Raw genomic sequence first — 15199 nt, forward strand, 5'->3', positions numbered from 1 at the left:
AGTCAGAGATGAGGAGAATTTTTTCTCTCAGAGGGTAGAGAGTCTTTGGAACTCCCTTCCTCAAAAGGCAATGGAAGCAGAGTGTTTGAACATTTTTAAGGCAGAGCTAGACAGATTCTTTATAAACAAGGAGGTGAAAAGTTATCGAGGGGTAGGGGGCAATGTGGAGTTGAGGTTATAATCAGATCAGCCATGATCTTATTGAATGGCAGAGCAGGCTCGAGGGGCAGGGTGGCCTCTTCCTGCTCCTAATTCATATGTTCAAATGTATGCATGTTTCAGCCTGTTCCTGCCCTCACTGAACTGATTTATTCCTACCTCAACCCTATTTTTTTCTCCCCTCGACCAGTGTCTTCCGATCTACACCCATAACTCTTCAGGTACCCTCCAGAATTTTAACAGTTTCCAGTTTCCTGATCAGAACAGCCTCCTCTTCACATTGTATGTTCAATCTTCCCACGCCTCCATACCCCACCTGCATGGTCAGAAAGCTCTCTGCTTCTTCCTTGAATGAATCAGTCCACACCCATCAGCACCCTCCTCTGCCTGGCTGAACTTGCTGTCACACTAACAAATTCTCTTTTGACTCCACTCACTTTCTCCAAGTAAAAGATTTGCTATGGGAACCCATAAGGATCATGGTTATGCCTACCTTTTTGTGGGAAATGTAGTGAATTCTTTCCCACAGTACAACTCAGGTCCCCTTCCTCACCTCCTTAAACCATCTGCAGCTTGTAAATCAGAAGAGATTGTGGGATGATGAAGAAGTAGAGTGTGAGAAGGAGAATTTGTTGGGAAGAAGCCATCATCCTCCACGGTTTCAGCCTCACCACTGGCCTCAGCAGTGGGGCTCCAATGATAGAAAGCACCATCTCGTCCATGGACGGAAGGACAGCTAAGCCTGTCCCCTATCAGTTAGGTCCTGATTACTCCAGTTATATGGCACCTTGTCTAGCAAGCGAGAGGGAAGTGTGTTAGTGAGTGTGTTGTTTGTGTAAAGCAGCTGTCATGAAACAGCTAAACTAACTAAAAGTTGCCCTTTGGGTTGCGAGAAAGTGAGTTTTAGTCCAGCTTTAAACAGGGCCCATTCAGGCTCTGCTTGCTAGCTAATGCAGCTAGCTAATTAGATAACTGGTTTAAACAGGTTTTCAGAAGCTAGATTCAGACAGCATTAAAGCAAGCCATATACAGTGCTGCTTTTGTCAGCATTGGAATGCTGCTTTGGGCTGCATTTGAGTACTTCAGTTGGAGTTTGATAAGTGAGGGAGTTTTCTGAAGAGGTAAGGAGGTGATCCTTTCATTTTCTACCTTTCCTCAGAAAGAAGAGCAGCAGTCTTTGTATGTAGGACTTGGTGAGTAATTCTACTGTCCTTAATATTTTCCAAACTAGAGGAAGTAAAAGTAAAGGGAGTAATTTAAGGGCAAGTCATGTTAGAGCATCACAATCATGTGGAATGCTCCTCTTGTGCGATGTGGGAAGTCAGGGACACTTCCAGTGTCCATGGCGACCACGTGTGAGGAAGTGTCTCCAGCTGTAGCTACTTGAAATCTGTGTTTCAGATCAGGAGCAGCAGCTGGGGTCACTGTGAAGCATCCACAGGGCTGAGATCTTCATGAATAGTGAGGTGGTCACATTGCAGGTAAAGAGTGCACAGGCAGAAAGGGAATGGGTGACTATCAGACAGAGTAAAGGCACTAGGCAGATAGTATAGGAGTCCCCTGGGTCCAGCTCCATCTCTAACAGATTTTCCATTTTGGACACTGCAGGGTGAAATAGCTTCTCAGGGGAATGCAGCGAGAGCCAAGTCCGTGATTCCCTAGTATTTCTGCGAAGTTATTTGTGTTTTCCTCCATGAAGACAGAACTAAAAGGGTTGTTTAATTGCTCTGCCAAATCCTTGTTCTCTATTATAAATTCTCCATTTTTGGACAGTAAGGGACCTACATTTGTCTTCACTAATCTTTTTCTTCTTACATACTTATAGAAATTTTTACATTCCTCTTTTATGATCCTTACAAGTTTACTCTCATGCTCCATTTTTCTCCTATTAATCAATCTCTTGGTTCCCCTTTGCTGAATTCTAAGCTGCTCCAAATCCTCAGGCTTGCTATTTTTTCTAGCAACTTTATATGACTCCTCTTTGGATCTAATACTATCCTTAATTTCTTTTGTTAGCCACTTTTCCTGTTGTGTTTTTGTGCCAGAAAGGAATGTATAACTGTTGCAATGCATACATTTGTTCCTTAAATATTAGCCATTACCTATCCACTGTCATGCTTTTAATGAAGTTCCCCAATCTATCTTAGCCAACTCATGCCTCATATCTTCGTAGCTTCCTTTGTTTAGATTTAGGACCCTAGTTTTGGATTGAACTACTTCACTTATCAACCTAATGAAAAATTCTTCATGTTATGCTTACTGTTTCCTAAAGGACCCCCCACATCAAGATTATTAATTAACCTCTTCTCATTGCACAAAACCAAATCTAGGGTAGCCTGTTTTTTTTTAACTATTCATTCATGGGATATGGGCATTTCTGGCTTGGAATGCTAGCCAGTTGACCATTGACCATTGAGCATTGCCAATTGTCATAAAACCCATCTGGTTCACTAATGTCATTTAGGGGAGGAAATCTGCCTTACCTGGTCTAGTCTACATATAACTCCAAACTCACAGCAATGTGGTCTTATGTGCCCTCTGAACAAGGGCAATTAGGGATGGGCAATAAATGCTGAACTGGGTTTGTGGGTTACCAGTCCAGTGACAATACCACTACATCACTGCCTCCCCAATGTCACTGAAGTTTTTTGAGGAAGTAACTAGCAGAATAGATAAGGGAGAACCAGTGGATGTGATGTATTTGGATTTTCAGAAAGCTTTTGATAAAGTCCCACACAAGAGTTAGTGCGCAAAATTAAAGCTCATGGGATTGGAAGTAATATATTGGCATGGATTGAGAATTGGTTAGCAGACAGGAAACAGAGAGTAGGAATAGATGGGTCTTTTTTGGAATGGCAGGTGGTGACTAATGGGGTACTGCAGGGATCACTGCTTGGGCCCCAACTATTCACAATATATATCAATGATTTGGATGAGGGAACCAAATTTCATATTTCCAAGTTTGCTGGCGACACAAAATTAGGTGGGAATGTAAGTGGTGAGGAGGATGTTAAGAGGCTTCAAGGCAATTTAGACAAGTTGAGTGAGTGACAAATATATGGCAGATGCAGTATAACGTAGATAAGTGTGAAGTTATCCAGTTCGGTAGGAAAACACAATGGCAGAGTATTATTTAAATAGCGATAGATTGGGAAATATTGATGTACAAAAAGGGACCTGGGTGTCTTTCTACACCAATCACTGAAAGCAAGCATGCAGGTGCAGCAAGCAGCTATGGAGGCAAATGGTGTGTTGGCTTTCATTGCGAGAGGACTTGAATACAGGAGTAAGGCTGTGTTACTGCAGCTGTACCGGGCCTTGGTGAGACCACACCTGGAGTATTTTGTGCAGTTTTGGTCTCCTTACCCAAGAAATGATATACTTGCCATAGAGGGGGTGCAGCGAAGGTTCACCAGACTGATTCCTGAGATGGCAGGATTGTCGTATGAGGAGAGATTGGGCTGACTTGGCCTGTATTCACTGATGTTTAGAAGAATGAGAGGGGATCTCATTGAAATGTATAAAATTCTGGCAGGTTGGACAGGCTAGATGCAGGGATGATATTTCTTCTGGCTGGGTGGTCTAGAACAAGGGGTCACAATGTTAGGATTCTCTACCACAGAGGGCTGTGGAGGCCAAGTCACTGAATATATTTAAGAAGGAAATAGATAGATTTCTAGACTCTAAAGGCATCAAGGAACATGGGGAGAGAGCGGGAGTATGGCCTTGAGTTAGAGGATCAGCCATGATCAAATTGAATAGCAGAGCAGGCTCTAAGGGCCGAATGACCTACTCCTGCTTTGATTTTTCTTTGTTTCCTTCTTTGATTGAATAGCTGCCACTGTGTCCAAGCTGTAGAGATGTAGCTGTGAAGAGCTTGCAGCAGTGCTATGTGTGTCAGTATGAGACATAGCTACAGAAGTCATGATTGATAGAAGTTTTTGTTAGGTCAGTGATGGCGATGTGATGCAATGAGCAAAATGTGAGACCATTGCTGCAGTTGGTTGGACATGGCATTTGAAGATGCATTCAATGACCTTGACTACTCCAGTGAGGCCATTGAACTTTTTGCAGCACCACATCCAGGTCCTCAGTACATGACTCCTGGCACTGACTTATACAACTGTCTGGTCCAACTCATTTCTGACAGTTTGCCTGGAAGATCTGGCCCTCTATGGAGAGATAGAAAGAGATAGAGAGAAAAATGGAGAACCTCACTACACCTCTGCATCCCCTTGACCCTGGCCTTCAGTGCAGCATTGGAACACCTTGGAGACCATTCTCTGCAATGTTATACCATTATTGAGTGTTTCCCAGGTCAGAATCAGTTATATGATGACTCCCAGCACTTGCTCCAGCCACTCCCTTTAAGAGCTGCAAGCTGGCTTTAAGTAGTACAGGCTAACTTTAACTGCTCTCATGATTTGAACCCCCTTCTGAGGTACAGAGCTACACAACAGCATGGTTTGTGCTGGGCTGCAGACTGCAATCATTTTAATGAACAGGCAGCACAAAGTTGGTGTGATCAATCAGTGATAAAGAAGTCCAATGTTTTCATGTTCTTGAAGATAAGGTTCATCAGCAATCAGGTAAATTCTAATTTTATGGAAATAACACTACCTGTGCTGCCTTCTCTCAACTCACACAACCTTTATCTGATTCAACACATCCTTTGACCCAAAACAAAAACAAAAGTACCTTGAAAAACTCAGCAGGTCTGGCAGCATCTGCGGAAAGGAACATAGTTAACGTTTCGAGTCCATATGACTCTTCAACAGACCTAAGTAAAAATAGAAAAGAGGTGAAATATAAGCTTGTTTAAGGGGTGGGGGGGGGGGGGGGGGTAGAGCTGGATAGAGGGCCAGTGATAGGTGCACTTTACAGCCTTCCGGACTGAATATTGAGTTCAACAATTTTAGATCATGAACTCTCTCCTCTATCCCCACCCCCTTTCCGACCCCCCACTTTTTTTCCAATAATTTATTTAGATTTTTCTTTTCCCACCTATTTCCACTATTTTTAAATGTATTTCCATCCATTGTTTTATCTCTACCTTTTAGCCTATTTCGATTCCTTCACCCCACCCCACCCCCACTAGGGCTATCTGTACCTTGCTCGTCCTGCTTTCTACCCTTAATTAGCACATTCCTTAGATAATATCACCTCTTTGTCCTTTTGTCCGTGACATCTTTTGGTTATCTCCACCTATCACTGGCCCTCTATCCAGCTCTACCCTCCCCCCACTTAAACAAGCTTATATTTCACCTCTTTTCTATTTTTACTTAGTTCTGTTGAAGAGTCATACGGACTCGAAACGTTAACTGTGCTCCTCTCCGCAGATGCTGCCAGACCTGCTGAGTTTTTCCAGGTATTTTTGTTTTTGTTTTGGATTTCCAGCATCCGCAGTTTTTTGCTTTTACCCTTTGACCCAACTGTTTCTAGCTGGCTGCCAGCATCTTGCATAACATCCTCCTCAGCAACTGGCTTTCTTCTATTGAATTATTATCTAAAATAATTGGTCTTTTTTGTCAAGTTGCTTAGGTAAATTATTTCTATTGTTGTTCTGTTAATTTAATTCTGTATTGTTCTAGAGCAGGGGAACATGGAACATGTTCCACCAAAAAGAGTCCAGGGAAGCTTGTAGCTCTTGGAATCGCCACTGGGAATCTGTCCACCCTGTCCAGCATGAAACCTTGCACCTAACCTTTGACCTGCACAGGGGCTGGAGCCTGGGAAACCGTGGCTGAAGTATAGGTTTTAACCCTCTGTGCCCATTGTCGGTGAATTTGAAATGTATAGAAGCATCAGTTCAGTAAAGTGAAACACTACAGACAAGCTTTTTTTAAATTTATTTTTTCATTGGACATCACTGACAAAGCCAGCATTTGTTGCCAATCCCTAATTGCCCTTGAGCTGAGTGGCTTGCTAGGCCATTTCAGAGTCAACCACATTTCTTTGGGTCTGGAGTCACATGTAGATCAAAGCTGGTAAGGGCAGCAGATTGCTTTCCTTAAAAGGTGTTCATGAACCTGATGGGTCTTTACAACAATCAATGATAGTTTCTATTACCATGGTCACAATTACCGACACTAGCTTTATATTCCAGATCTATTCATTAAATTCCAGCAGCTGCCATGGTGGGATTTGAGCCTGTGTTCCTAGAGTATTAGCCTGGGCCTTTGAATTACTAGCTTAGTGATATTACCACTGCACCTAGCATTCTGAAACTATCTTCAACCACCGAAGCCATACACGGTCTGCCACTGGCGCTTTAGTGCGTACACGACATCCATGGCCATCGCCATCATGCGCTTGGCATGCTCAGTGTAGGTGACCGAGTCCTTGATAACATTTTCGAGGAAAACGTTCAAGATTGCTCGAACCTCTTCATATATGAGACCGGAGATGCGTATGATGTTCCCACATCGAGCCAGGTGCCACATGGCTGAATTAGTAATGCCTTGGATATTATCACGAAGGACTTTGCAGTGTTGCTTGGCTCCGCCTTTGCCCAGTCCCTTACCACCTTTCCCTGTACCCGACATGATCTATAGCCACTGACAAACAAGCCAATGCACCAACGTCTCCCCTAACCTTAAGACAGCCTTTGAAAGAAAACCTTGGCCTGAATTTTACCTTCTGAGGTCGGGGGTGCGCCAGACATGAGCGCATGTAAACTTGCGCAAAATGACGTTGGGTGTACATCCTTCATTGTGCATGCATGCAATATTGAGGTTGGCAGATGCAAGCGGGAGTTGGAGCTGTGCCCGCCAACAATTAAAAGGCAAATTAAGGCCATTAAAAAACTGATTGACCAAGATTTTACATTGCTCATGTGATTTTGTGCTTATCGCATGGGCAGGCGGGCAGCATGTTTTATCAAATTGTCATCCAAGGGTGGGATAAAATGGGGCTGAAGCATTCCCATTGCGAGTAGTGAGGAGTTTTAGGAGATAGTTTTCTGCTGGTTGCTTAGTGAAACTTGACAACTTTATCTCTGTTTTGAGCTTCAGTCATTGCATTGTTAGTCTTCATTTTAGGACTCATTGGTGCCTCCAAGGCCCTGGGAGGATTTATACTGTGTGCACCCACACATCCCAGAGTTCTTAAAAAGTGGCCCTGGAAATAGTGGATGCATTGGTGGTCATCTTCCGAGATTCTATAGACTCTGGAATAGTTCCTACAGATTGGAGGATAGCTAACATATTTAAAAAGGGAGGTAGAGAGAAAACAGAGAATTATAGACTAGTCAGCCTGATGTCGGTAGTGGGGAAAATTCTAGAGTCCATTATAAAAGATTTAATTGCTGAGCACTTGGAAAACAGTGGCAGAATCGGACAGAGTCAGCATTGATTTACGAAAGGGAGATCATGCTTGACAAATCTATTGGAATTTTTCGAGGCTGTAACTAGTAGAGTTGATGAGGGGGAGCCAGTGGATGTTGTTTATTTGGACTTTCAGAAGGCTTTCAACAAAGTCCCACATAAGAGATTAGCGTGTAAAATTAAAGCACATAGGACTCGGGGTAATGTATTGAGATGGATAGAAAACTGGTTGACAGACAGGAAACAAAGAGTAGGAATAAGTGGGTCCTTTTCCGAATGGCAGGCAGTGACTCGTGGGGTACCACAGGGATCGGTGCTGGGACCCCAGCTATTCACAATATATATTAATGATTTAGATGAGGGAACTAAATGTAATATCTCCAAATTTGCAGATGACACAAAGCTGATTGGGAGGGTGAGCTGTGAAGAGTATGCAGAGATGTTTCAGTGTGATTTGGACAAGCTGAGTGAGTGGGCAAATGCATGGCAGATGCAGTATAATGTGTATAAGTGTGAGGTTATTCACTTTAGTAGCAAAAACAGGAAGGCAGATTATTATCTGAATGGCTATAAATTGAGAGAGGGGAATGTGCAACGAGACCTGGGTGTCCTCGTACACCAGTCGCTGAAGGTAAGCATGCAGGTGCAGCAGGCGGTAAAGAAGGCCAATGGTATGTTGGCCTTCATAGCGAGAGGATTTGAGTACAGGAGCAGGGACGTCTTGCTGCAATTATACAGGGCCTTGGTGAGACCACACCTGGAATATTGTGTGCAGTTTTGGTCTCCTTATTTGAGGAAGAATGTTCTTGCTATAGAGGGAGTGCAGCGAAGGTTTACCAGACTGATTCCTGGGATGGCGGGGCTGACATATGAGGAGAGATTGAGTTGGTTAGGACAGAAGCAAAGCAGAGGTAGAATAGGAGTCATGTCTTCACAGGGTGGTGATAGAGAGGACCATGGGTCTGCTGGAGGTGAGACTTAGATGCCTGGACCATTCAGCGGGAGCACTACAATACCCTCGAGAGCACGTGTCTCTTATCGGTGTTGCCTGCTGCGCTCCCAACAATCTGGCACTGGCAAGGGAGACTCACTGGAGGATGAGGATTTTGAAGCAGCTCCACAGGCCACTGATGATGACTCCAGTGGTGGATCAGAAGAGGAGCACAATGAGGAGAACACTGAGGGTGTGGAGGCAGACCTCTGTATCCTTCAGGGAGGCAGGGACACCAGGGAGGCCTTGATTCAACGTTCCTTCAGATAGGCTGCCAATGCACTGCTTCCACCTCATGTCAGGGGTGCTGCCTCCTTACCGGACATTTGAAATGACTCATTCCATTGAACACAAAGTCCACTCAGTGCCAGTGCAATAAAGTTTAGAGCCATGCACGTCCAGCATGAGATACTGGCGTGCCCTGTACCTACAAAACAAGTGAAGCATACTCAGGCCATCAACACAAAAATAAAATTTATATGCTGTTGGCACTTATAGACAATGAACATAACATTATAAGGTGTTAACAGTCACACCAGTAAACAACTTAACAAATAGTGGCAGAATGGAAGATCACCCATAAAAAGTCCCTCGGTGGGCTGGCGGGACAATGGTGATCTGCATCATGGTGCCATCGTCTTTCAATGAACAATGGGGACTAATGTTTGATGTTTCCATTTCAGATGAGACAATACAACAATGTTTACATACTCCGACACTCTCGCATCTGTGCACTGCGCTGTTACATTTGTCAGAGACCCCTGCTCCTCCACAACCAGTGGACCGAGCTGGGTGGCAACACTCCATCTCCAGGCCATCCATCTCATATCTCATCAGAATCATCAGGTTGGGGGGCCTCCGTCTGTACTTGACCTTTTGGTGTTGTTATGGTTTCTCTTCTCCTGAAAGGACAGAGGAGCATTGATTAGTCCACTCTCTACCTGCAGTGCCATTGCAGCCTGGCCAACCCCACCAGAGGAACATCTTGCAGGGCACATCCGAGTCGTGGCCCTCAACCTGCAAAGCAATCAGGCCAAGCAGCCAGAGCTCACAGCCTTGGTCAGCGCCGATGTCATTGACAGTTGGCACTCAGACTCTTACACCGCTGAGCACAACGCGGGGGGGCTACCAGCCATTTGCACTTCACCACACAGATCCATGCCAGCTCAATATTCACCCTTGTGGTGCGCAGCAGGTCATTTAGCCTTTTACAGCACTGCACCCATGTGTGCTACACAACATCGTGGCCGCTGACCTGGGCTACCGCCTCTGCCCATGCCTTCTTGATGAGGTGCAGTGGCCTCCTCTTGCCACCCCTGGGTATCAAGATGTCCTACCTGGCACTGAACTCCACCACAAGGATTCCCGGGCACTCATCTGAGAACCGGGGGGGGGGGGAAACGAGTGCCCAGTGGACTTGCCCTCCCACGTGGCATGCCCAGCAGGTGCAGATGCCATTGCTATTCCACATAATTTTCTTCCTTGACCTCAACAGCTTCCTCTGTGTCCCCTGGCAGCCTTCATGGAGCTGCCTCTGCTGTTTTTGAATCCCCCACTGGGTCGCCATTGGATCCAGTGCCTGACGGGCTCCCACCCCCGCCCGGGCACATAAAGCAACATTTTACCCGTCATCTGCAATGGCGGTTTCTCACGCCCAATCATCCCAAACCCACCGCATTAATTATGCATTCCCGGGAAACACGTCATTTCGATGGTGGGTGGGCTCTCATTGGCCCACCACGCCATCACCTCACCGCTTCATCAAGCCGGGTTCCATATTTAAAATCCAGCCGCGCGCACACCTCTCAGTGCTTCCAGCCCACGACTACTGCAAGGAAGACATGGCCCCGAAAGGCAAAAAGACTGCAGCCCCCAGTTTTAGTGATGTGTCCCTTGAGAGCCTTTTGGATGCCATGGAGGCCCATTGTGATGTCCTCTACCCCCACTCTGGCTACAGGAGGGGCTGCAGCATCACCAATCCAGCATGGGAGGCGTTGGAGTCGGTGATCAGCACCAATGCCCTGTAAAACAGGACAGCTACCCAGTGCCACAACAGGATGTATGATCGCCTCCGTTCCACCAGGGTAAGTCACTCTTCTCATCACTCTCAACTCACACACTCACAAACCCATCACTATCCACAGGGATCTCACACCTCAAGGGACAACACCACTAACTCTCACACACACTCTCACATCTCCATCAGGCTCATATCCTCTCGAGTTCGCATCCTCATCCTGTCCATGGTGCCACTCACCACACAAACATTCCAAGCAGTGCCCTGTGTCCTGCTCACAGTCTCTCCATCTGTTTTCATTCAGGAGAAGCTGGTTCACAACAGCACGGAGTGGTCCCAGACCAGGGGTGGAGTGGCTCACATTAGGCCCCTCACTCATTTTGTGGGGTGTGCAATCGTGCTGACTGGTGAGGATGTGGACCCTGCCTGCGATGATGGTGAGATTGGCGGTGAACATCCACCTGAGGATCCTTCACCACATCATCCCTCTCTCAATGCAAATGTGAGTGCTCTCTCTCCTGCCATGCACTAATTATCTCTACTTTGGTTCACAGGGAGCTCTGTCAAGTGACTGACACCCTCAGCCAGCCAGTCCCTCAGCTCCATGTCCTCATCTCCAGCCAAGAGGACACCTCCTCCATTGAAGAGCTGGAAATAAGCAGCCTGGAAGACCCGTCACAGCACTTACCAAAACCCTCCACCAGCACAGAGACACACACCTCGATGAGACATAGATCTAGAGCAGATTCATGTTCACAATCTGGTGGTCACCACATGGGCATGTGTCCGCAGCAGGCGGAGGGAGGTTCAGCCGAGCTCCCCGGCACTCAGAGGTCTGCTGGGGAAGAGGCAGCGTGGAGGGTCAGCAGAAGGCAGGGGAACATCAGTCAGAGCTGTTGGAAGCCCTCAACAGAGTGGCACACAAGTTGGAGGAGTGTGTCCGCCTACTCTCTGATGAAGTGGTGCCCACATGGTGCTTATGGAGGTCTCCTGGGAAGGATGGCGGATACCATGGAGACCCTGGTCCAGCAGAATGCAGAGATGGGTGCAGACCTGCACTCCATCACTGGAGCCATGAGTAAGTTCCTGCAGTGGCAACACAAGAGGGAAACAGGGCACCTCAATGCCCCTCCAGGTGCTCCTTCCCCTCAAGGAGTCAGACTGGGGCCACTGGGCACCCACAACGAGGAGGAGCGGCAGCTGGATGCCCCTGGGTCATCCACTCAGTAATTTCAGAGGCTGTCCTCTCCCTCTGAGTCCCCTTTGCCTGTGACCCCCTCAACCTCGTCCTCTGTCACCGCAGAGGGAGCAGCTGGCCAACGAATAATTCTGGATGGGAAAGTGTGTGTGTGGCAGGGCCTTTCGGAGCCTCGTGCGAGCAGTCTCCCATCGCACGTGGATCCTTCACATATCATACTGACCTCAATGTCCTGAGCATTTTGAATGCTGCCTGCTGGGGTTCACTTTCAGTTGTCCATCTGAGCTGACCTGCAACCTGCATCTCCGCCCACCCATTGATCACACTCCCATGCAGCACCTGATCTCACCCACCACAACTCTTGTTTCACTTTTGATTTGGACAGCATGGTGCTAATTCAGTTTTACTTTTGCTCCCCCATCCTTCACCCGCCCCCAGTCACCCATTTCCCTTCACCCATTGCAGTTGACACCCTCCGGCATCACCTTCCACCTTCCCTCCGTGACCTACCAGTCACAACCCTTTTCCTTCGGGGTTGTCCAGCTGAACTTGTACGTTCCCTTCCTTCCCGAAAATCTCGCCCCCTCCCCAACCTCCTTCCCACCTCCAGGGTCCGTGTCTGCCTCCGAGTCCACACAAACTATCCTTGCCGTCCTTTCTACCGCTATCATCGATCCCTCACCCTCACACCCTACCACCTCACTCTGCTCATTCTCACCATTTCCTCATACCACACCCACCCTCAGTTCGCTCCCCAGGAGGCAGTCATGCATCCATCGGACCCTTCCCTTGCTCGTTCACCTGGACACCACCCCCTCCGGACCCCTGTCCCCCGGAACCCCTTTCCGCCCTCTGGATCCCTTTTCCCCCAGTTTCCCTTGCCCTGCCCTTTTGGACTCCTTACCCCATGGAACCCCTTCTACCACCCTTAGTCCCCCCGCCCACCACCTTCCCCACCCCAGACTCCCCCTGTCGCTTAGTCCCTCCCCCTTTCTGACTCCTTCAGACACCCTTACTTCTTCCGCCACCCTTAGCCCTTCCCCCCTTCCAACTTCTTCCTCCTGCCTTACCTCTTCTTCCAGTCTCACTTCTTCCTCCACGTTACTCCTTCTGGCTTCCTGACTCTCTCAGACTTCCTTACTTCTTCCTCCAACTTTACTCCTTCCTCCTTCCCGTCTCCTTCCTCACCCTTACTCTTCCTCCACCCTTACTCCCTCCCCCCTCCTTCCTCCCCCTGGACTCCCTCCCCTCTCTGCACTCCTTCCTCCCCCCAGACTCCCTCCCCTCTCTGCACTCCTTCCTCCCCCCAGACTTCCTCCACTCTCTGCACTCCTTCCTCCACCCTTACTCCCTTCCCTCTCCTCACTCCTTCCTCCCCCTGGACTCCCTCCCCTCTCCACACTCCTTCCCCTCTCCGAATTCCTTCCCTTACACCTCCCACCCCCTTACACCTACCTCTCCATTGCCATCTGCTCCCCTGTTACCCCCTCCTACCTACCGTATTCCCTTCCCCCCTCCAACCTCATCCCCCGACACCTTCATTCCCCACTCCCAGCCTCACTACCCCGATACCGCTTCCTCTCAGTCAGACCTAGACTTTCCTCTCCCACCCCCTCGACCATCATCTGTTGTGAGCATCAATGATGAGTCCAGCAGCAGGCCTAATAATGATATTCTGATGTATTACAATGAGGTTCCCGATGTCCGATGGTGGGGAATGCGGCCCGCCATCGACGGGCTGAGCGAATGATCGTAAATTGGTTTTACGATGTCTTGAAACCAAATTTTGGCCTTCTTGCCATGTTGTCGGCGCACGCCACCGAACACGCCCGACGCCAGTGGGCACGGACAATTCCGCTTCATCTTTATATAGCACATTTCACTACCTGAGGAGGGCTCACACTGCTTTACTGCCAATTTTGAAGTGTGGCAAATATTGTACTGTAGGAAACGCACCAGCTAATTTGTGTACAGTAAGACTCCAGACAGTAATGAGATGATCCACTTTGAGGGGAAAATATTGGCCAAGACACCAAGGAGAACTTCCTTACTCTTCTTTGAAATAGTGCCATGGATCTTTTACATCCACCTGAGAGGACAGACAAGGCCTTGGTTCAATATCTCCTCTGAAAGACAGCACAGCATTCCCTCAGTACTGCATTAAAGTGGCAGGCTGAGCTATTTGAGTGATATTACAACAGAAGGGGTAATGGACACAAGAAGCACTCGTTTCTCCCTGATCAAGATTTCACAAAGTGAGGAAAAAGGGCAGAAGCCTTTGAAACTCAGTCCATCCCAAGTTCCATCCCTCCTGCCCCCACCCCTCTATTCCTGGTCATGCTGCATCCTTCTTCAGCTCTCTGAAACCCAGGAATTTATAGGCCGTTGGTTTTGCTTTATGGGAAACCTGTAGAAATGTAGCCCAGCAAAGTACACGTGGCACTTTGTCACCAAATTCACATTAAGCACCAGATACTCCTGAGATACAAACAAACTTGGCCTTTAAAACTGTTATTTATTTCACATCTCAGATCTATGTGGAGGTTATACTAGTTTCTATGTGTACAGTGTTCATAAAATGTCTACTCCATGCTCTGGCTTCAAGCTTTCTGGTAACTTCTACAGTTTGTTTACTTTTCCCTGAGTCCACGACCAGGCTTAACCAATCAAGCACAGAGAGCATGTATCAGTTACCAGACTTACAAAATCAAACACAGAACAATTAAGCACAACGAAAACCACAAGCAAAGGTGTTCCCCTTAATCTGCAGCTCCAGGTAATTATAATGTTGTATCCACCTCAGGCACATCACAGAACACGTCGTGTAAATAGTATACATATTTCAGCCTATAATATAGGACAGAGATGAAGAGAAATTTCTGCACTCAGAGGGTTTGAATCCTTGGAATTCTGTACCTTAGCATCACTCACATCCATAAATGAATGAAACAAAAAATATTTGGCAAGTCTGGCAGCATTTGTGGATTGAGAAACAGCATTAATATTTCGGGTCAATGGGAGGTCATTTTTTTTTCTCCACAGATGCTCCATAATGTGCTGAGTACTTCCAACATTTTCCATTTTTATTGTAGCCACTAATAAATCCAATAGGGAATTCACCAAGACAGTGGTGAGTTATGTGGAAATTGCTACTAGAAGGAAAGTTTGAGACAAATAGCATGGATGCATTTAAGGGGAATCTAGATAAGCATATGAAGGGGGAAAGGAGCAGAAGGATTTATTGATGGGGTTAAATGAGGAAGAAAGGGAGGAGGTTTGTACATGGATCTATTGGGCAGGATGACCCATTTCTGTGTTGTAAATACTTTGAAATACTTTGTAAAACTTGGCAATACTGCTCCGTCTCAGATGTTATGTTTTACAGCAACCATACTATACAAACTTAGCATTTTGAAATACTCAATTTCTTATTCCAAAACCCAACTCCTAATCTATAATTTCAGCAATATTGATAATAGGAGCATGTTATGCATTATGTACCTGAATAG

At 46.9% G+C, this 15199-nt stretch overlaps 1 protein-coding gene across 1 annotated transcript; it reads right to left on the reverse strand.

Moving 5' to 3' along the window:
- Positions 1–6392: 6392 nt before the first annotated feature.
- On the reverse strand, positions 6393–6704 carry LOC144684086 (histone H4-like). Its single transcript, XM_078547800.1, has one exon. It carries the CDS (start codon positions 6702–6704, stop codon positions 6393–6395), a length of 312 nt encoding a protein of 103 aa, XP_078403926.1.
- Between the last annotated feature and the right edge of the window lie 8495 nt (positions 6705–15199).

Source organism: Cetorhinus maximus, chromosome 8, assembly GCF_964194155.1.
Source record: "Cetorhinus maximus chromosome 8, sCetMax3.hap1.1, whole genome shotgun sequence".
Taxonomy (NCBI): Eukaryota; Metazoa; Chordata; class Chondrichthyes; order Lamniformes; family Cetorhinidae; genus Cetorhinus; species Cetorhinus maximus.

What these genes read in the sequence shown, in the direction of transcription:
- LOC144684086 (XM_078547800.1), bottom strand. Translation starts at nt 6,704, where the DNA reads ATGTCGGGTACAGGGAAAGGTGGTAAGGGACTGGGCAAAGGCGGAGCC.